The sequence below is a fragment of the Dromiciops gliroides genome, chromosome 4, assembly GCF_019393635.1.
Source record: "Dromiciops gliroides isolate mDroGli1 chromosome 4, mDroGli1.pri, whole genome shotgun sequence".
Taxonomy (NCBI): domain Eukaryota; kingdom Metazoa; phylum Chordata; class Mammalia; order Microbiotheria; family Microbiotheriidae; genus Dromiciops; species Dromiciops gliroides.
The window spans coordinates 161,097,047-161,118,974 of NC_057864.1; the positions used below are offsets into that span (position 1 = coordinate 161,097,047).

At 46.1% G+C, this 21,928-nt stretch overlaps 2 protein-coding genes across 5 annotated transcripts in view; both read right to left on the bottom strand.

Moving 5' to 3' along the window:
- ATP8B2 (ATPase phospholipid transporting 8B2) overlaps positions 1-12,730 on the bottom strand; it is a 28,213-nt gene extending 15,483 nt beyond the window's left edge. The window contains exons 1-7 of one of the 4 annotated variants that reach the window (XM_044002616.1): positions 12,645-12,730; positions 7,977-8,044; positions 4,000-4,058; positions 3,652-3,765; positions 3,431-3,529; positions 2,614-2,675; positions 2,437-2,509 (exon numbers count right to left, since the gene is read on the bottom strand). In XM_044002616.1, coding sequence (XP_043858551.1) covers positions 2,437-2,509; positions 2,614-2,675; positions 3,431-3,529; positions 3,652-3,765; positions 4,000-4,058; positions 7,977-8,007 — 438 coding nt within the window. In that variant the 5' untranslated portion in view covers positions 8,008-8,044; positions 12,645-12,730. Of the gene's footprint in view, positions 1-2,436; positions 2,510-2,613; positions 2,676-3,430; positions 3,530-3,651; positions 3,766-3,999; positions 4,059-6,342; positions 6,636-7,976; positions 8,045-12,069; positions 12,201-12,644 lie in introns of those variants that run through there. The other 3 variants (XM_044002615.1, XM_044002614.1, XM_044002617.1) reach the window with 3 other exon arrangements.
- Positions 12,731-15,227: 2,497 nt separating this feature from the next.
- Positions 15,228-20,481, bottom strand: AQP10 (aquaporin 10). The gene is made up of 6 exons (XM_044000085.1): positions 20,377-20,481; positions 19,696-19,822; positions 19,176-19,313; positions 18,872-18,990; positions 18,289-18,506; positions 15,228-15,500 (listed from the first exon to the last, which is right to left on the bottom strand). Exons 1-6 carry the CDS (start codon positions 20,479-20,481, stop codon positions 15,320-15,322), a joined length of 888 nt encoding a protein of 295 aa, XP_043856020.1. The 3' UTR covers positions 15,228-15,319.
- Positions 20,482-21,928: the final 1,447 nt, after the last annotated feature.

Genomic DNA, 21,928 nt, shown 5'->3' on the forward strand with positions numbered 1-21,928 from the left:
AGTAGATGGAAGGTAATCTCAAAGGGGAAGACACTAGCAACTAGGTATACCAAGAAAACCCTCCTGCAGAAGGCAGGATGTATGTAAGGTGAGTCTTAAAGGAAAACAGGGAAGGGACCTATGAAACAGAGGAGAGGATCAGAGCAACCCAAGCATTGAAGTCAGCCAGTGTAAAGGCACCAAGTAGGAAGATAAGAGTGTTGTGTAGAAAGAATAGCAAGTAATCCAATGTGGTTGGATCTTGGGGCATGGGAGATGGAGGGGTGGGGAAGGGGAATAAAGAATAAGATTTGAAAGGCAGGAAGAGGCCAGACTGTGAAGGGCTTTAAAAGCCAAACAAAAGATTGTATATTTGCAGGGCAGCTAGGTGGCACAGTGGATAGAGCACTGGCCCTGGAGTCAGGAGTACCTGAGTTCAAATCCGGCCTCAGACACTTAACACTTCCTAGCTGTGTGACCCTGGGCAAGTCACTTAACCCCAATTGCCTCACTAAAAAAAAAAAAAAAGATTGTATATTTGATCTCAGAAATATCAGGGAACAATTTATTGTGGGGGGTGGGGGATGGTCAAATCTGTGCTTTAGGAGCATGGTTTTGTCAGCTTAGTAGAGAAGGATTGGAGCACAGAGGGACTTGAAGCCGGGAGGCCAATTAGGAGGTTATTGCAATAGTCCAGGTGAGAGGTGATGAGGGTCTGAACAGTGCTGACTCTGTGAGTAGAGAGAAAGGGACATATGAGAAATGTTGAGAAGGCAGAAATAATAAAACTTGGTGGCCAATTGGATACATGAGGGATGAAAGTCAAGTGTTTCAAAGGTGACCCTGAAGTTGTGAGTGTGGGTGACTAGGAGGATAGTGGTACCCATAAGAGTCAAGGAAAGTATGGAAAAGGGGAGAATCTGGAGGGGGTAGAGATAATAAATTCAGTTTGGGAAATGTTGAGTTTGAGATGTCTATGGAACATCAAATTCAAGACGTTTCAGTGGCAGCTATTAATACAGGAGCGGAGGACAGAGTCATTTGCATAGAGATGATAATAGAATTCATGGGAGCTGATGAGATCAAGTGAGAGAGTAAAGAGGGAGAAGAAAAAGGGACCAGCACAGAGCCCTGAGGGATACCTATAGTCAGCAGGTTTGACATGGATGAAGAACCAGGAGAAAGCAGTGTCTAAAAAAACAAAACACAAAACAAGAGAGTATCCAGGAGCAAAAGTGATCAACTGTAACAAATGCTATAGAAGGGTAAAGATGGATGATGAGAATTGAGGAAAAGTCATCATATTCATCAACTGAAATATCAACACTAACTTTGAAGAAAGCAGTGTCTGTTGGAGGAAGCTAGAGTACAAAGCATTTAGAAGCAAGTAAGAGGAGGGAAAGAGGCACCAAGTAGAAAGCTTTCTCAACTAGCAAATAGTTTTTCCAAAAAGAGAAGAAATGTAAGATTATGAATTGCAGAGATGTACAGATGAAGTAAGAGATTTTTCAAGGATGGAAGACACAGGCATGAAGGCCTGAGAAAGGCACTCAGTAGATGGGGGAAAATTGAATATTAAAAAGAAAAGGGCCACGATAGTAGGAGCAATCTTCTGGAGAAGATGGGAGGGGATGGAATGAAAGGTGCATGTAGAGGAATTGGACACAGCAAGAAGTACTACTTCTCCATGCAAAACCAGAGTAAAGGAGGGATAATAAGGCCTTAATTGTTTCAGTGAAATATGAGGCAAATTCTTCAGATGAAGGAGGGAGTGACATGAGAGACGTGAGGAGAGATCAGAAGATTTGGAACAACCACTGTGAAGAATGGGATGGTAAATCAATTACGGAAGAGTAGAATGATTGCCTTGCTGCAGTGAGGACTCAATTCAGATTAGATCACGTAAATCTGTAGTGTACCAAGTTTCATGACTTCCTCCAGCTCTGTTCTGCAGCACATGAATAGAAACAAAGAAAGCAGATAATGGGAGTAACTCAGGGTTGAGATTTGGCAGAGCTTGGTCAGCAATAAAACGGGGGAAAGAAATTCAAGAGTAGAAGTTAGTGTAAAGTTGAGTTGGTTCACCAAGAGATGATAATAGCTAGCATTTATATATTACTTTAAAGTTTGCAAAGCGCTTTATAAATATTTCATCTTATCTTCATAATAGCCCTGGAAAGTAGATGCTATTATTACTTTCCCCAACTTACAGAGAAGAAACTAAAACAGACAAAGATTACATGACTTGCCCAGGGTCATATAGCCAGTAAGTTGTCTGAGGCTGGATTTGAACTCAGGTCATCCTGACTCTAGGCCCTGTGCTCTATCAACTGGGCCACCTAGCTGGGAAGGAAGAGGAGTGTCCTAGCCAGTGCAGGCATCCCTAAATGGAGTAACCATCCTATTCTGCCAAAGGTTAGAAAAAATCTATGCCTAGAATATCACCCTGTTTCTTACCGCCACAAACTGGTTATTTTCTAGCTTTATAATATCACCAACACGGACATTCATCCACTGTTCTTGCTGGAGGCTACAGAAAACCAGGAGACAAAGAAAAGCAGCATCAGAGATTAGTCTAGTTCAGGGAGAGATATCATCCATGCCCAAAGTCTCCTTCCTTAGGGAGGTACTTACATCCCACTGATCAGCACCTGAGACTGCCGGTTATTCACCTGGTTATCACTCTTGTGTCGGAACTAAAGAGAAAAGAAAGACCTGAGAAGGCGAAGGACATCATATCCTCTAGTTCTTTCTTGCCTCCCAATTATCAGATTAAGATGGTTTTAGGTATGGATACAGTTTAACACATCTAGTTTTGAGCTTCACCTCCCTACATTTATGATCGACAATTTGTAATAATTCAGATTTTTCAGATAGTGGTGTGTTTTTTCAAATGTTGAGTGTTCTAACCACAGTTAGGAAAAACTTGGAGATTCTTATTTTTCTAACAGGTAACAGGGAAGCAGAATACAACCTTCAATATTTTGTTAGATTGGGCAAAAGAGCTTTCTAATTCTGTTACAGTCTGTGGTTGAGACTACGGAGAAGCAGCACAATGCCTGCTACTGGCATATAGAATGGTGGAGGGCCACAATTATGGGTGCCTTTCTAAACAAGTCATGGATCTGGACATGGAAAACTGCTCTTCGGTGTTCATAATAAGATGAAAGCAGGGGATAAAGATACTAATTCTTTATTACAAAATGTTGTCTCTGCCGTTGATAGTTTTTTTATTTTTTTTTGCCTTTAGGGGAGTCACCAATAAAAGCTTTTAGAAACTTAAAAAAAAGATGGTTTTAGGTGATGATTAGAACAAAGACCTCCCAGGATACTTACTACCAAGTGGTCCCAGGTAGATATACTCAGAATGAGCCAAGTTAGGTATGCCAAGGTATCCACTAACTTTTGTTGGGAGGAGGATGGAAAGTATATAGGATGGAAAACAACTCACATAATCATCAGTGGCATCTTTTACAGCTGTGATGGTAAGGACAAGAACCAAAGGCACAATGGTGGTGAACCAGGACAAGGAAGAGATCTGTGGGATCAACTACAAAGGGAAAAAAAAAAGGTATTTCTCTTCAGTTGTCTTTCCTCACTCGTCTCATTTCCTTCTCTACCTTCCTCTGCTTTTCTGAGGTTAGTGCAGCATACAGTATTAGGGTCACTCACCTGCAGAATGAGGAGGAACAAGAAGTAGGTATTGGCAACTTCCTGGAACTGTTCAAAGAGGTTGACAGGCAGGAAGGTGACAATGTTGTACTTGGAGGTCTTGATGCAGTTACTCTGTGGCAGGGAAAGGGTGGGGATAAGAGATGAGCATGGGGTGGCTATATACTGCTCCATTGACAGATAACTAAATGAAAAATGCATGAGCAGCAACAGATGTGAAGTGGCCTTGGAAATTAGCCCCACAACAGTCCCAGAATACCATATACACATTCCCACTTTGGTGTAATTTGGACATCCTTCCTTTGGGTAGACCAAATGCACAGTAAAGACTGGGACAAGGTCACTCACCGCATACTGGAACTTCTCATTGTATTCTCGATCATTGGCCCGTGCCCGCCTTTCTTCCTCTACAACAGACACAATAATGGAAGTCAGCAGGGAAAACTTGAGACCCAACCTCCTAGCTTATAAACCCTACTCCATTCTGTAGGAGTTCTACTTTCCTCTTACACTACTTGTCTCCTTTTGCTTATTATAGTTATAACAAGAGGGTTAATTAAAACAAAGCCCCCATTCCTGGGGGAAAGAGCCATATCAATAATTTCTCCCACCAACACACAGCTATGCAGATATTACCCACACTATACAAAGTGCCACAGCCAACATAGCTTTCTCTTTTCCTCAATATGCATTTCAATGGCTGGCACTCAATTTCTTTAACCCCTATTGCCTCTGCAGGGCTCAGCCAGCTAAAAGAATGGTGGTGGGGAATCTCCAAGATCCCTTGGCATCTTGCTTTAGTCATCTTATCCAAGAAAAGGTGATAGATGAAGAAACAGTCCCTTTCCTCTTTACTTTCCCTACAGTAGCTATAGTGCAAAGCACCACCCCTCACTCAAATCAAGGTGATAAAGGGTGGGGGCATGAGGGAGGCACTAGATGAACAGGACAGTCATAGTGCCCCAAGGAACTACGCTGCTGCTGCTGCTGCTGCTGCTGCAGTGTCCCAACCCCACGTGCAGTCTCCCCAACAGGAGCCACAGACTGTCACATGTCACCAAGACTGGCTCCTTACTGGCCAGTGATGACATCAGCTTATTTCAAAGCTCATCTTCAAGTCAGAGGGAGGGGAGAAGAGGTCAGGGATATGGGTCATGCAGACTCAAATGGGGACTTCAGAGGAGGGGGACAGTGAGGAAGAGGATGAAGGCAAGAAGGGAATGTAGTCGGAACAGTTTCAGTTCTCCGGCTATAATTCCCAATACCCCATGCTTCCTCTCCCCCATATATAGCCTAAATGATGTTTACCAAGATTATGTCCAAATTATAATTATCCTAAATCCCTTCTACAATTCCTAAATAAACTTTAGGTGTCAAAAGGGACAAAAATCAGTCCCCAAAACCCCAGTCCCACTGAATTGTGGGGTTAATCCATGAATGATCACCTCAGGACCAATTTATACTCAGGGGTTACCATGACCCTTGGGCTTTTGCTGCCTTAGTCAGCAATTCTGGCCTTTTCTAAACCTGAGAGAGACCTAAGCAGGAGGTAGGAAGGAAGGGGGAGGTGTGCTGGGACACCACCTGCAGAATATACTGCAGTGCTAAACATCAACTAAATATCCATCACCTCCTCAGCCCCAATCCCAGGGGTTCCTATCCCCACTCAACCACTTTCACTCAACAACTTTCCAACAGTGTTCCCCTTTTTCTGTCCCCTTGAACCACACAGATACCCATCCTGGAACTCTGCTAGCTCTGCACCACTGCCCCTCCCCCCAGCCAGACTCCCCCAAATAGCAAGGAGGAATAAGGAGAGTAAACTAAGGGGCCACAGTCCCGGCCAGTAGTCCCATAGACCTGGGGGTGAAGGGGAAGGACCTTAGAGAATGAGGTTATTGGGAAGGTCATGACGGTGGAAGGGAATGAAAGGGCATGAGGAGGCTAAAAAGAGGAATCTGAGGAGAGGTATCCAAGAGGGCCAGGGTTACAGATGTGGAGGTTTGGAGGGGGAGGGGGTGAGAGAGAGAGCATCAAAGGAATTGAAAAGATAAGAGTCAGAGATATAGCATTAGCAGTAGAGAGTCACAGAAATGTGATGGGAGTCAGAGGAAGAAAGCAGGGGACATAGATATTGGGATGTCATGGAAAGAAGAGTCAGAAGAAGAAAGAGTAACAGAGATGGGGGGGTTGCAGACAAGGGATGAGTGGTCATAGATATGGAGGGTGCCACAGTGATGGGATGGGGCAGAGAGATGGGGGAGATCCCACAGAAATGGGATGGGAAGGTCACAGGGGTGGGATGGAGAGGTCTCAGAGATGGAATGGAGGGCCAAGGTACAGGGTCAAAGAGAGGAATGGAGGGCCAGGGAGACATACACATGAGTTGGGGGAGAGGGGGGCCACAGGGATAGGACGGGGAGGTCACAGAGATGGGATGGAGAACCACAAAGATGGGATGGGGGACACACAGATGGGTTCAGGGCCCACTGAGAAGGGATGGGGACGTCGAAGAGATGGGATACAGAGATAAGATGGTCACAGAGATGGGATGGGGGAGGGTCATAGAGATAGGATGGGGACACAGAGATAAGATGAAGAGGTCACAGGGGGCAGAGCAATGGGGAGGGGGGGGACCACAGGGGGAGAAATCCTGGGTGGGAGTGAATGAGGAGAGCTCCCTCCCGTTACCTGTCCCCCAGGAGGGCTTCTTTCGGCTCCAGGCGGGGGGCACCCCTGCCCGGGACCACTTCTCGGGCATCTCCTTGGGGACCGTCATGATGCCGGCTGTAGTGAGGGGTGCAGAGAGTTCGCGGGGTCCCTCCCTCCCTGTCTCCTCAACGGAGGAGGAGGAGGAGGCGGCGGGCGGGCGGCCCCCCGGGGAGAAGAGGGAGCAGCGGCCGCTCTGAGGGGAGCCCCGGCCGCCGGGAGCGCGCCGCACCAGCCTCCCCGGCCATCCTCGCGGCCGCCGCGCGCTCAGTCGGCGCCACCGCCTCCAGCACACCCCCCTCCCCTCACCTCCCCATCCAGCCCCGCCCCCAACCGCCCCCAACAGCGCGCGCACAGGGGCTGGCCAGCGCAAGCGTGCGCGTCCGGAGTCCCGCCCCCTCCCACGACTGCAGGGAGAACCCACTTGCCAGTGCCGCGTAGACGAAAGAGAACGCGCGAGCTCCACCTCTCCCCCTTCCTCCCCGCCCCTCAACCTCCCATCTCTCAGGGATTAGCCAGTACGGATACGGGAGCGCCGGCGTCTCCCAGGGCAACCGCTTCCAACCCGCTCCCGCTGCAGAGAAGCTCCCTACTGGGGGGGTTGGGGGGGGCGGGGGCGGGATGTAGGAGAAGATGGGGTGGGGGTGGTAGAAGGAAAGGATGAGGTTTGGAGAAAGGAAAGGAAAAGGAGGAACCCTGAGAGACCTCGTTGTCATGCCAGAGAATGGAAAAAGTGATGGAGGAGGAGAAACTAGCACGGTGACTGGCCTGGCACTGCCCGGAAGACTGCCTACTCAGAGTGCCGTGTAACCCCCAGAAAGTCACTTAACTCTGAGTTTGTTTGCTCCTCTGTAAGATTAGAATAATAACGCCTATTTTCCGTGGTTGGTGGGAGCACCAAATGAATATGCCAAGTGAACTGAGCTGCATAGAAGTGATCTATTGTTACTCATGGGATTTCGAGCTAAAAAGGATCTTACAATTCAACTAGTACAGTCTGGGGCTCTTCCCTTGTCCCCTGTAACATTCTATCGTGTATCACCTTATTTCACAGAGGAGCAAACCGAACTTCAAAATGGGAAAGTGATTTGAGGTAATATCTTGGCCCTGGGCTCCAGATCCAGAACTCTTCCCACCAACACCATTCTACCTCCAATCCCTCTTCCCCACAACTGGCCTCACTCTGCTACCAGCGGTAAGAAGGAAGTACTCCCAGAGATGTAGAGGGTGAGCTCAGAGATCTTTGTCCTCAGTGCTGTTAGATTGGTTCCCATAGGGACTTTAGGAACATAGGATTAAGAATGGAAAGGGATCTTAGAGATCATGGTCTAATGCCCTCATTTTACTCTTGAGGAAACTGAAGCTTATCAAGATAGTAACTTGATAAAGATTCATCCAATCATTATTTATGCATCTACTATGTGCAAAGGTGTATGCTGCTTGTTGTGTTGTTTTTTTTTAATTTCAGTTTTTGCATCCTAGTGTGGGGAGAGGTCAGGCCCCATATTATTGATTCCACTTCCCTTTGGTCCCCTTGCTGTTTTCCTGTTCCCTCTTAATCACAGGCAACACTCCTACAGTGATTACAAAGAGCCATCCCACCCTATCTTCCTTACCTGGGGGGCGCTTTTTTGTACAAAATGCCATCTCACCCACAGCAGTCCTGGTAAGCCCATGGGAGATCCTGTAGGGAGGAAGGGGTGGAATACATCAAGATGCTGACATCTAGAACTGAATGTCCTATGGACATCTTAAACTCAACTCGACCAAAACTGAACTCATAATCCTTCCCTCCCCTCACCCCACCCCACCCCCAGCTCCTCCTGCTTCCAATGTCTCTATTACTGTTGTACAATCCTCTAAGTCCCTCAGGCTTGAAACTTAGTGTCTTTGGGGCAGCTAGGTGGCACAGTGGATAGAGAACCGGCCCTGGAGTCAGGAGGACCTGAGTTCAAATCTGGCCTCAGACACTTGACACTAGCTTGTGTGACCCTGGGCAAGTCACTTAACCCTAACTGCCTCACCAAAAAAAAAGAGAAAAGAAACAGTGTCATCCTTGATTACTCACTATCATTCCCCATGTCCAATTGGTTGCCAAGGTCTGTTGATTTTACCTTTATAACATCTCTACTATACACTCCCTTATTTCTTCTGCCACTACCACCACTGGTTCTGCACAGATCTTCTCCTAAATCCTGGATTATTGCAGCAGCCTTCTGGTTGATGAGCTTGCCACAGGACTCTCCCCCATTCTAGTTGGAACATGCTCCACTGAACTGCTAAAGTGATTTTTTTAATGGTCCAAAAGGTCCAGCCCTCACTCACACACACACACACACACACACACACACACACACACACACACACACATTTTCTCTCCCTCCCTCCCTCTCACTTTTCTAGTCTTCTCACACCTTACACCACTCTACATACATACTCTTCAATCCACTGCCATTGGCCTCCTTGTTGTTCTCAGAGAAGACACTCAGGAGCAGCTAGGTGGCACAATGGATAAAGCACCAGCACTGGATTCAGGAGGACCTGAGTTCAGGGATTGTCTTTGACCTTTCTTTGTATCCCTGACACTTAGCACAGCATCTAGTACATAGTAGGTATTTAAATATTTACTGACACCCTATGGACTTCCCTATTCCCCTCCAATACACTCATATTCAAATCAAATCATCAGTGTCCCTTAGTCCTTTAAGAACAAGTTCAAGTGCTACTTCCTCCTTACGGGTCTCAAATGTCTTCTGCTGACCCCTTTATGAACTTTTAATTCAGTTAGTTGAACAAACACTTATTAAACACTTAATAAAAACTGTGCTTTTAATTATATTCTAACTTGTATTATAGTTACTACATATATTCCTCTTCTCCCCTATTAAAACTCAGTTCCCTGAGAACAGACTGTCCTTTTTTTCTTTTCATAATTGGTATCCCTGGCACCAAGCAGGGCCTTATTCATAAGCTGTAGTATTAAATAATTCACCAAATCCTGGTTTCCCCAGCTCCAGCCCTTCAGCGACTTGTCCTACCTGCACTGCTCAATGATCTCAGAGAATGATGATGTTCACCTCCTACATCATTCCCCTCTCTCCATGCTCATCTTGGTGACACTTCACCAATGGCCCCAGCTGCCAAAAGCAAGATATCCTTACTTCTAGAGAGAAGAGTTAGGAGTGGAGAATAAACTAGCCTTTGTCTTTGTCTTGGGAGAAACTCCAAGGCTCTATAGGAGAGACAGACACCTTATCCATGTGGCAGAGAAATCTGATGGGAGTATTTTCTAGAAAGCAGAGTCCCCCAAGGACAAGAGTTAAGGGAGTTTTTGTACGGTAGGCCAGGAAGCACCTGTCAGAGTATCCGGAAGAGGTTAGGTCCCACCCTTCAGGGCCCTGCTTCCTTTCCCCTCATTCCTGGAGCTCCAATTTATTACCTCCTCCAAAGGCTCTCACATCAGAGGTGTGGCCCTCACTTCCTGTACAGTAGCACCAAAACCTCTTCCTCTTAGAATGGGGCTGGCTAACTGGCTCTCTTCTGATTGATGGAGAAGTCTCCAAAGTTCTCAGAAGAAACTACCTCACCAAAATATCTAGCTTGGGAGCATGAGAGAACTCTATTCCTGCCCAGAGAACCTGGGACCAGTATAGGTACTGGGACCTTCCTGTTATGCTCCTCTTTCCTTCTTTCCACTCCCTTCATGTATCCCAGGGTTAAAAATGGCTTGTCCCACAAGGAGCTGTTGGAGGCATCTCATTCCTCATTAAGCCTGGTCCAGAGAAAGTTGCCAACCTGGTACTTGCTCCTTTCACCACCTCCTTTTTCCCTTTATACTAGGGGTGTCGGCTTTCTCTTCTTCTCTGTCTATGAGACACACCCCACAGCCTGTCAGCCCCAAGAGATACTAATTGCCTGTCTACTCAACCTATGTAATTACAGACTCTGGCTGTAGCCCCAGTCACACACATACCATGTTCTCCCTAAGCTTGCTCAAAGTCCCACCTCAAATCCCCAATCAGGGATCAAGTTGGCCAAAAGTTTTGCCCTGCCCCACTTCCTAACCTCAGAACTTAGGGTGTCTAGCTCGGAAATTGTAGGAGATACAGTCTTATCCACATTTTGGAGATACCAACCCCACCCAGTCTGGGGGATGACTCATGGGTGGGTGGGGTGATAGGGGTGAGGGGAGAGAATGAAGTGAGGACATCACGAGGTTCCCAAGACTCCATCAGTAATCCCAGCCCCACCCCAGGGTTTGAAGGCAATTTGGAGACCACTATCAGACTCTAAGGAACGAATCCTATGGGAGGTAGTTAATGAAAGAGATATAAACTCCTCTCAAGAGCCTTGGATGCCTCCCATCTCTGCCAAGAAAATTATTTCAACCTCTCAGACTCTGGAGAGATTCAGAATGGAAAATTAAATTCCCAGCCCTTGGGAGTCCTCTCACCCCAACTTCAGCCAGTTTCAGGGACTCTACCTGGAAAAGGAGTAGGAAAGATCATGGCAGACCTCACCTTCTTCCCAAGCCTAGTCTCTGAGACAGCTCAGGGTCAAGCCTGGCTGCCAAATTCCACTATCCCCACCCCAGTCCCTTCTAGAGACACCCACCGTATATAAATAGCTACCAATGGGAAAGAACCTGGGCTGCTTTGCCGCTGAAGAGTGATAACTCCTCTTCCTAAACCAAGATACTACCCACTCTCCAGAGAGAGCCCTTTACCCAAATGTTCCTTCCCTCCTTTTCAGAGAATCTTAAAACAGGCATGTAGGGATATATCTAAGTATAAAGGGGGTGGGGGGGAACGGGACAGGAAGGAATCCAGGCAGCCTAGGTCCCCTGCTTTTCCCACAAACCCACTTCCCAAAGTCAAGAACTGAACCCTGAAAGTCCATAGCTCCCAGTTTCCTTCCACTGGTCAAAATCTGCTTCTCCCCAGCTGTAACGTAGGAAGTAAGGCCCTCATACAAAGGAATTTGGCCTTCTTTTCTCTATCAATGCTGCACTTTCCTTCCATCTTCAGTCTTTCTACATATCCCACACTCAAAGATAAAAATCACCCAGATGGTCCTACATTTTACCCAAAGTCCCTTTTTTTAAAATCAAATACTCAGGTCTCCTGCTCTTTCCCAAATCTCTTCAATATCACTTCTTAGTACTCTCAGCCTCAAATCTCTCCGACCACACAACATTCTTATCTCCCATGCCCCTCACCTCCTTAACCTTCTCCCAGGCTGTCCAATATTCGAATTTCCTAGTTGCCAGTAATACTCTCAACCCACCCCACAAGCCCTTCCTGGCTTCCAGAGATACTCTTATTCCCCAAGTGTCCTAAACAAGCCTCATTCAACCCAGCCGTCAGTTCCCCCTCCTTCCATTTAACCCTAGCTCCAGATTTTCCCACCTTCTCTCACTCCACCCCAAAATTCCCTTTCCTCTTTGGCTTATCCTCCCCATATTTTCCCTAGGACCCCGATCTTCACTTCTAGATTCATCCCTACTCCGCACTTCCCCTTGCTCTATTTCCCCCTTTCCAGCCCTATCTGTCCCTGAGAAGGACCTCACTCTTCCCCTTCTCTAGCCTTCTCATCAACATCCCCGAGCCACTCCTTGCTCTGCCCACTCCCGATGCCCCCGACTCATCCCCCTTTCCCCGCTTCAGCACCTCCGCACTACACACCCACGGCGCTTCGCTACCCCCTCACCTCTCCACAGCTCTCAGCGCCCTGCGCCCGGCCCCGGTGGCCCTGTCGTGCCCATGCCGGGGGCTGGGGCGGGGAGCGCTCGGCTCCCCGCGGGCTCCCGCCCCCCCACCCCAGGTACAACCCCAGCTCCCCCCGGGCCTCGGGCCGCTACTTTGTGTCAGTTTCGGCCACGGCGGGGCGGAAGTGACGGAGACAGCTGTAGAGGACGGGGGGCGGGAGAGGGGGATTTGGGGAGCGGGAGATGGGGGGGGCGGGAAAGGTGGGCGCCGCCATCTTTGTGCGGGGCAAGGCGAAGGTCTTAACCCTTGAGCCTCTGCAGTCTTGTAATAGGATTGTATTACAATTACGTCTACCACCACTGGTCCCCCTTCCCATGCCCTCCCACTCCCTGTCCATGTTGGGGACAGGGCAGAGCGGGGTTAATTAAGTTTTGGTTTGTTGAAGGGAATGAGGAAGCTGAAGAAACTCGGCGTCCAGGACTGCCGGAGCATCTCCTTTATGGAGTGGAAGGGGGCAAGGCTGAGGAAGTGGTGAGTGAGGAGGGTCTCCCTCTAAAAACTGCTTCTCCCACTTACCCCTTCTGCTCATGCCCTTTAGAGTTGCCCCGTATCCTGCATCCTTCTCGTCTTGGCTCATCTCAGTGCATTCCTTCCTCTCCGTGGAGAAGCTACAACAAGTCTATGTTGGGCCTCCCATGCCTCAGTTTCTCCCATCTCCGGGCCTCAGGTACGGGGAAGGGCGGAACCCTATAATTAGCAGCACAGGCGGCACTAAGGCCGCTCCTTAGCTGGCTCACTCATTCCATCTTTTCCCTAGGTCTTCTAGAGTCGGGGACAAATTCCCCCACCCCTAATTAACCTTTGAAGGTGTCTGAGTCAAGGGGAGACTCGGGTGACTAGAATTTAGCCAGGGTTGAAAGAAATAGGGAATTGGTTATTTCTGGGAGCGAGGAGGGGAGTGGGAAAGGGGATGCCCAAGACTATCGAAGTTTCCTCGGGCGTCAAGTATACAATGTCCCACGTTTGTTTTCCAGGATGGATGGACTGCCCATCGGGCTCTCTGGTGTCTTGGCATTTCGCTATCCACGTCGTCCTCTGGTGGTCACTTTTAAGTAGTGACGCTCCCAGGAAACCCCCTCCCCTACGCTGCTGCTCCTCCTCCAAGCCTTCTTGAGAAGTGTTGTGATGAGTACATTGGTAAATAAATAGCTCAAGAGACTCGAGACCACAGCCTCCAGGTAGTCTTCCCCATCCCACATACAAACCAGCGCAAAAAGGAATATTGTCTCTAGTGGAATTGCAACTATGTAACAATTCAGCCGTTCAATAGGGTCTTCCTCCACCAATTTGAACCTATTTTCTATTCTCCAATCATTCATCCACTGTAGTAATTCAGATCCTTTCATCTCCTCAGTATTACTTTAAAAAGCCTACTAACCCTCATCCATCCCTCCGCTCTCTAGCCTCCCCAACCCAAGCCACATAATTGCCAAAATAAATTTCTTAATGAACAATTTTGAACACATCGATTTTCTGTTTACTAACCTTCAAGGGCTCCCTATTATGTACCCTAAGAAAAAATACAATCTGCTTATTCTGACATTTTAGGCTCTCCAAAATCTGGCTCCAAAGTACCTTTTTTTTTGCCTTATTTTTTTGCATTATTTCATACTACTGCCCTTCCAGCTAATCTGGACTTCTAGTTTTCCCAGAATTTAACTTTACCTTCTCCTGTTTGCATACATTCCCAGAGAGTATTTCCCATGCCTGCAGTGTACCTACCCCCTTCTCATTTTCTACCTGTTGAAATCCTATTCGTTCAAGGCCCCACTAGCTCAAAGTGCCACTTCCTCCCCCAAACCCTCCCTCATTCAAACCCTGCCCAAGTTGAAATATCTTTCTTTTCTTAAATTATCACAAAGCACTGTTTGGGTCTCTTTCCTTGTGTCATGTATTATGCTTATCTGTGCATGTCTCTTTTCCTTTATCCTATTGTAAGCTCCTTGATGGTAAAGATTGTATAGTTTCCACCTTTGTACTCCCAGGGTCATATATTTTGATGCCAGGCACATAGTGTGTGGTAATAATAATTATTGGTAATATATTTTTTTAAATCAGAATCTCAGACCTCCGATCAATTGACAAGCATTTGTTAAGTGCCTTCTGTGTGCTAGGCACTGTACTAATAGTCCCTGCTCTCAAAGAGCTTACATTCTATCAGAGAAGTCAACTTGTACATATATAAATATATTTTTAAAAAATACAAAATACATAAAAGGCAATTTGGGGAGAGAAGCATGGGGGAGGGTGGTTCAGAAAAGGTTTCATGGCACTTGAACTGAATTTTGAATAAAATCAAGGATTCCAAAATATGGATGGAAGTGAGGAAGGAATGTATTTTAGGCACAGGGAACAGTCAATGCAAAGGTTAAGAGATCAGAGATGAAGTATTATATGTTCAAGTAGGCCAGTCCAATTTAACCAAATCGAATTTGTAAAATCATTACTATCAGAAGACATTATCAAGTTAAATAGTTTTAGTTGCTGTTGGTGTTTGAACATAAAAGTATTTATTGCAAATACTATCAAATGTAGTTTTGTTTGTTGTTTTGTTAAGGTTTTTTAAATGTCTATGGTAAAGTTGGAAGAAGGGAGTGTTATGGGGAAATAGGGTAGGGGGGTTTGGGTTGGGGTAGGGGTTCTTAGGAATTCCTCTTTAAAGAATTACACCCTCTTGCTCACAAAACCAACAGAATAAGATAATAGTTTATTTAGGGGATGGGGAAGGGAAACCAAGAGAGAACTCCTTGGACTTCTCATGGAGAGAAGGCATGGCACAGAGGCGTGGCTCTGAGATGCCAATCTCCTCTGAGCAGGAGACAGGCAGGTACTTTTATAGAAGACTGATAGGGGTGATCATCTGACTGTGGAAACTTCCCTTATTGAGGGAGGACCATCCCCCACTGGTGGTAGCTGGAGGAGTTGGGTGAGGGGTGGCTTCTGATCTCTCAAGCCATCTTTTTCCTCCTCGATCACAAAGGCAGCAGCCACACCTAACTAATCTTATCTCCCCAGGGGTGGGGGATACTGGAATGAAGGGTGGTGGTCCCAGAGCTAGCTCAATCCAATCCGGTTCCACTTAATCTCTTTAGGTGTGTGTGTGTCCTTTGGTTTAGTTTCTCAAAGAGAAAGTTCTTTGATTTACCCCAGAGAACTTCTGGGGTGGCCTTGGCCCATAACAGAAGGATATATCACATTTTGCTCTCTAGGGCTTTGATGTCAGACAGGGGCCTCGGTTCAGAGGCTTTCTCCTGGGCAGGCTTCAGGTCCTCGGGATGATGCAGACCCACCAGCAACTGGTATGTGGCAGTGCCCAATGTAGCACCCACCATGGGAGCCACCACAGGCACCCACCACCAGCCATTACCAGCACTGTAGAGGGACAAAGAGGGAGGTCAAGAGACAGCTCCCCCATCCCCTTTTGCCTAGAGGTAGGATGAGGGCAGCTAGGTGGCGCAGTGTCACTAGGCCTGGGAGACTCATCTTCATGAGTTCAAATCTGACCTCAGATACTGTGTGACCTTGGGGAAGTCACTTAACCCAGTTTGCCTCAGTTTCCTCATCTGTACAGTGAGCTGGAGAAGGAAATGGCAAACCACTGCAATATCTCTGCCAAGAAAACCTCAAATGGGGTCACAAAGAGTAGGAAATGACTGAATGACAACAACAACAAAGGATAAATAGGAAGAGGAGGGAGAAAAGGAGGAAAGTGCATGACTGTGCCCAGTGGAAACCTTTGAAAAGGCAAAAGTTGTGGGGGAAAGATAATTAAGGTCACATTTGTCTGGGAGTGGGAGGGACATAGTCTAAATTGTGGAATCCAAATTCTGAGAATGGCCCAGGCCCTTTACCTTGAGACAAGAAAGGTACTATTTTACAATTGTACAGAGAGCTCCTAATAGCTCATACTTTTCCAGGTCTTTAAGGTTTGCAAAGCCTTCATATATATGTGTGTGTGTATTATGTATATGTATGTATGTAAGTATATGTGTGCCTGTATATATAAATATGTATTTACATGTGTGTGTATATATATATAACTTCTCATTTGATCAGTTGAGGCAAATTGAGACTCAAAGCCCCAAAATGACGTGCCTAAGATTCCGTTGCCAGTTAAGTGGTGGGCAAGGGAGAGGGGCCTACAATCCGTGTATCCTGATTCTGATTGCTGGGATCTTTCCATTCTATCACAATCTTTCAGTGAACACTAAGGGGTGTTGATTGGACCAGATACTCATTGGGGAAGAAAAAACAGGAAAGAGGCAGGAGAATAGAGGGCAGAGGGTGACAGAAGAGGGACACAATCAGAAGCCAGGGGAATGGAGCAGGAAAGGTACCAGGAGAAGGTCTAAGGGAAAGAGAGGATGCAGAAGGAAAGTCAGTCAACAAATATTAAGTCTTTACTATGTGCCAGACACTATGCTAAACTCTAGGGATACAATGAAAGGCAAAACATTGTCCCTGTCCTCAAGGAGTTTGCATGCTAATAGAGGAAACAAAAATGAAGGTATGTGCAATAGACATATATATATACATACACATACATACATATATACATATACATAGAGTGGGGGGAGGGAGAAAGATATAAGGTAAGCTCAGAAAGGGAAGCATTAGCATCTAGGGGAACCAGGAAAGGTATCCTACAGAAGGTGGAATATGAGCTGAGTCTTCAGAGAAGCCAGGATGTAAAGGTGAGGAAGAAAAGCATTCCAGGTATGAGGGACAAAGACGTAAAAAAAGGAAAGGAGATGGAGCATCATGAGGGAGGAACAGCAAGTGGGTTGGTGTAGCTGGATTGTAGGTTGTATAGAGAGGAGTGTTGCTTAAGACTGGAAAGGTAGAGAAGAACCGAATTATGATGAACTTTAAATGCCAAAAGTCTTCATATTTAATATTAGAGATAGTAGATATCCATAGATAGAGTTTATGGAGTAGGAATATTATATGGTCATACTTAGGCTTTAAAAAAAAACATTTTGGCACCTTGGAGTGGAGAGGAGCATGGTAGGAAGACAACAAAGAAGAAGGTGGTGGTGCTGGTGCTGGTGCTGGTGCTGGTGATGATGATGAAATTGCTGATGAGGACCTGAACTAGGATGGAAGCTATGTGACTGGAAAGAAAGGAACATATAAGAAAGATGTTGTGAAGGTAGAAATAACAAGATTTGTGGATTGAGAATGAGGAGTAAAGGACAATACCAAGATTGTAAACCTGAATAACTTGGAAGATGGTGGTACCTTGAACAATAATATAGAAGTTTGGAAAAGTAAAGAGTTTGGGGGCGGGGGGAGTTTGAGTTCTACATTTTGGATATGTTGAGTTTGGGATTCCTCTAAGACTCTGAGTTCAAGATGTCCAAAAGGCAGCTGGAGACAATAGACTGAAGCTCAGAAGAGAGATCTGCATGGAGATGATAATTGAATCCACGGGAGCTGATGTGCTCACCCAGAGAGATAGTATACAGCAAAAAGAGAAGAGAGCCTGTGACAAAACCTTGAGGGACACTCATGGTTAACGGACATGACATGGATGAAGATCTAACAAAAGAGTTTGAAAAGGAGTGATTAGGTGGGGGGAGGAAGACCAGAAGAGAACAGTGCCACACTAACCTAAAGAAAAGAAGGGGATCAACATATCAAAAACTGCAGAAAAGCCAAGAAGGACAAGGGTTAATAAAAGGTCATTGGATATGGTAATTAAGAAAGAGATTCTTGAAAACTTGGAGAGAGAGGTTCAGTTGAATGATGAGGTCAGAGGCCAGATTGCAGAGTGTTAACAAGAAAGGGAGAGGAGAGGAGAGGAGACAGAAGTACCTGGTATGATGACTTTCTCGGGGAGTTTAATTGAAAAGGAAAAGAGAGATGGCACATAATAGACCTGAGACAGTGTGGAGAAGGCTGAACTTGGAGTCTAAAGCTATAGGCTCAAGTCCCATTTCTCCAACTTATTAGATGTGTGACCTTGAGCAAATTGTTTTTAACCTCTGAGACTTGGTTTCACCAACTGCAAAATAGAAACAATCTATACACCATCTACTTCATGGGGTCTTGGGGATCATTTTAAATCATCTATAGAAAAATACTTTGTAAGGTATAAAGTACTATGTAAATGTAAACTAATAGTAAAAAGGGAAATACTGGAGCAGGGAACACTGACCTAAAGACCTCAGGTCCCCAGCCAGCCACATAGGTGAAGAGCCGAGGTCCAAAGTCTCGAGCAGGGTTGAGGGGGCAACCACAGTTGACACCCATGGAGAGGTTAATGGCCAGAATCAGCAACCCAACTGCTATTGGCTCCAATCCTGCAGGCACCCCCTTGTTCTTGGTGTCTATGATGGCAAAGACGCCCACAATCAGCATAGCGGTACCTATAACCTTGGGAGAAAGGTGACCCTGTTAGATGCCCCAAAGCTCCCTGGTGACTACCCTTGTATCCATACCTCTCGGGCTTCACCCACACCCCACACTCCCATCTCCTTTTATAGATCCTGTAGACACTCCAATTTCCCACACCCTTTGATTTTATCCTTGGTTGCTGAGGGATGTACTAAAGCAGAGATGAAGTAATCATTTCATGTTAGGATAGCACAAAAGGGACTAGGAAAACAATAATGGAAGAAGTATAGGAGTTGGAGGCACTAGCAGAAAGAAGTAGGCACTGATGGGGGGGGCGATGCTGGAGGAGAAGGTTGGAGCAGAACATTGGGTGATTTGCTATGGTCCCCCACTTCTACTCCCACCTGGTCTAGGAAGCCATTTTCCAGGGACAGATAAGGGGCTGGGTAGGTGGCAAAGATAGAGGCCGTCTCCTTGGGGCCAGTCACTGTCAGGTTTCCACCAGTATAGTTCTGCAGAGCATCTGTTTCAGGGAGTAGAGGCCATGAACATTCAGCTTGAGGTCCTCCCTACCCCTGGACAGAGGGAATTTCCCCTTTCCCATGTGGGAAGTGTTGGGTTTTCTCCATCTCCATCCCTAGGGTACCTCCCCCACAGTCTGGAGTTCTCTCTTATGAATCCTGAGTCTTTGAAAAGGCAATTCCATACCATAGTAGAGGGCATAGGTTGCTCCTGAGGCAGAGAAAGCAGCAAACACCTGTACCAGTGAGTAGATAGGAAGTTTGGCCCAAGGTAGGCGACCCATGAGGCACATGGCCAAGGAGAAGGCAGGATTCAGGTGGGCCCCTGAGGGAACAAAGATTACAGCAGGAAGAAATAGGGGAGTGAAAAGAGGTCTAGAATGGGTTAAGAAGGCGATATATACAGGGAGTAAGCCCCACTCTCCATAAACACCCTCCTCGATGAGCTAAGGAAGAACAAGGATCCAGCATGAGGAGAGAGAAATGGAAGACAGAGCTAGAGAGAAAACAAGGACAAGAAAATAAAAGTAAAATAGAAAATAAATAAAATAAAATAGAAAGTAAAGTAGAGAAGGCAGGTGGAGTAGGGAAGTTGGGGGAAAAGGTTGGAGGGATCTAAGGTCATGCCATAGTCATATGAAGTTTCCAATAGATAACATCTATGAGTCAGCAACCCAGGCAGTATCCCCTAGGGCCTCCCCACTCACCTGAGACATTGCCGCCCACATAGATGGCCACTATCACAGCCAGGGAGCCTGCCAGGAACATGGTGAAGAAGTTGCCTTTGGTTTCCTCACTGGTAACACCCTGAGCCACTGCCCCCTGTGTGATGAACTGATGGAGAAAAGTGAGGAGGAGAGAGAAAATGAGAGAAAAGAGGAGAGGAGAACAAAAAAGGAGAGGGAAGATGGATAGGGGAGGATTGGAGAGAATAGGAGAGGAAAGAGAAAAGGTAGAATTGGTAAAGACAGGGGAGGGAAAGAAAAGGAAGACGAGAGGAAGGAATAGAAAGGGAAGATTTGAGGAGAAATGAAGAGAAACAGGGGAAATCAGGGAAACCACCTCAAGAGAAATAGGGTGGGAAGAGGAGAGAGACAAGGATAAAAAGACAGAGGAAGGGAGAAAGAGCCAAGGAAGACATGAAGGAAGAAAGGACAGAGAGAGGAAAGAAGGTGAGAGGGAAGAGGAGAGAGTAGAAGATGAGTAATGAACAGTGACGTATAGGAGATAATTGGAGAAAATTGGAGAGATGACAAGGGGCAGAAAAAGACAATAAAGAAGAGAAAAGGAACAGAAAAGATGGGGAAATAGGGTCACAGGTCAGAGTAAAGTTCACTTCCTTTCCCACCAACTCTTCCTCCTGTTTACTCCCATTCAACCCCACCTACCATAAGCACAAAAACACCCAGAAATTCAGCCAAGCACTGTCGGACTAGAAGGCTGTGAATTCGGGTCCAGGCCCTGACCCGAGCCAGGAATATGGACTGAATCATGATGAAAAGTGTCAGTGGAAGCTCAAAGGGACAACCTCTCTTTGGCAACTGATCACCCAACTGTATCTGCTCAGCTAAAGCTACTAGGCTACACAAATAGCCAAAGATAACAGAGACTTTAAGACCAATTAAATCCTTTGCAGTAATCACACGATAGTGGGCGGAGTTAAGGAAAATTTTTCATGGCACCTACATGGACTGTGTACCTAGATTGCTTGAGGCTTTCACATCTTTAGACCCTCAACCCTCACAGGTTAGAGTAAGGTTACTATGGGACAGCAGTAGCCCATGTTGGAGTGAGCACTTGATTTGAATCACAGCATCCCTACTTACTTTTTTTTTTTTAATCCCTACTTACTTTTGACAAGTCTATTAACCTCTCTGAAGCCAGTTTCCTCATTTGTTACATAGAGATAAGAATGTTTGTTCAACCTATTTTATGGGTTTGTTATGAGTAAGTTGTTTCAAGAACTATATAAATGGAATTTGTTGTTTGATCATATCATTTGTGTCTGAATCTTCATGACCCCATTTGGTGTTTTCTTGGCAAAGATCCTGGAGTGGTTTGCTATTTTCTTCTCCAGCTCATTTTACAGATGAGGAAACTGAGGCAAATGGGATTAAATAACTTGCCCAGGGTCATACAGCTAGTATCTGAGGCTGGCTTTGAACTCAAGTCTTTCTGACTCCAGGCTTCCCATATGAATGGAAATCATTGTCGTATTCTGAGACCCCAGTAAGAATGGAGATAGCAGATAGCGGTGTATCCCAGACCACATTTATTCTGTTTCAGCCTTCCTCCTGATTCCTCCCTTCACACTGCTGATTTCTATCCATGCTCTGTCACTGCCAGCACCAATCACCCATGGTGTTGAATTGGTGTCAGCTTTGATGCTTCCTTTTCCTTCATTCCCACATTTAATTGTTAAATCATGTTATTCCTCTTTCCATCTCTTTCTTGCATCCAGCCTCTCTTCTAGTTCATTGTCAAGCCAGGACCTTCTCATGTAACATAACATTCAATCTCTGGTCTCCATCCATGCCTCTGCATGCACTCTCCCCCTTTGCTTGAAATGCATTAGCTCCTCACCTGAGCATCTTAAGGATCCCTGGCTTCCTTTCAAAGCTCAGCTCAAACACCAGCACCTACTGTTAGCAGAGTCCTCCTTCCACCACATGATAGGACTTTGTATTTACTTTATGTATATTTTGTATTCACTTATTTGTGTCCACATTGTCTCACTCATTCAAGAGAATGGAAACTCCCTCAGGACAGGAATTGGGTTTGGGTTTTATTTTGTGTATACCTAATCTAGCAGAGTGCACAGCACAGCATAAGGATTTAGTGACTTATTAATAGATATTTGTTGAGTCTTTCCAAGCTTCCTCTCCATTCTTCTGTCCATCCATACCATTGACAGCTTAATTTTTCTAATGTACAGATCAG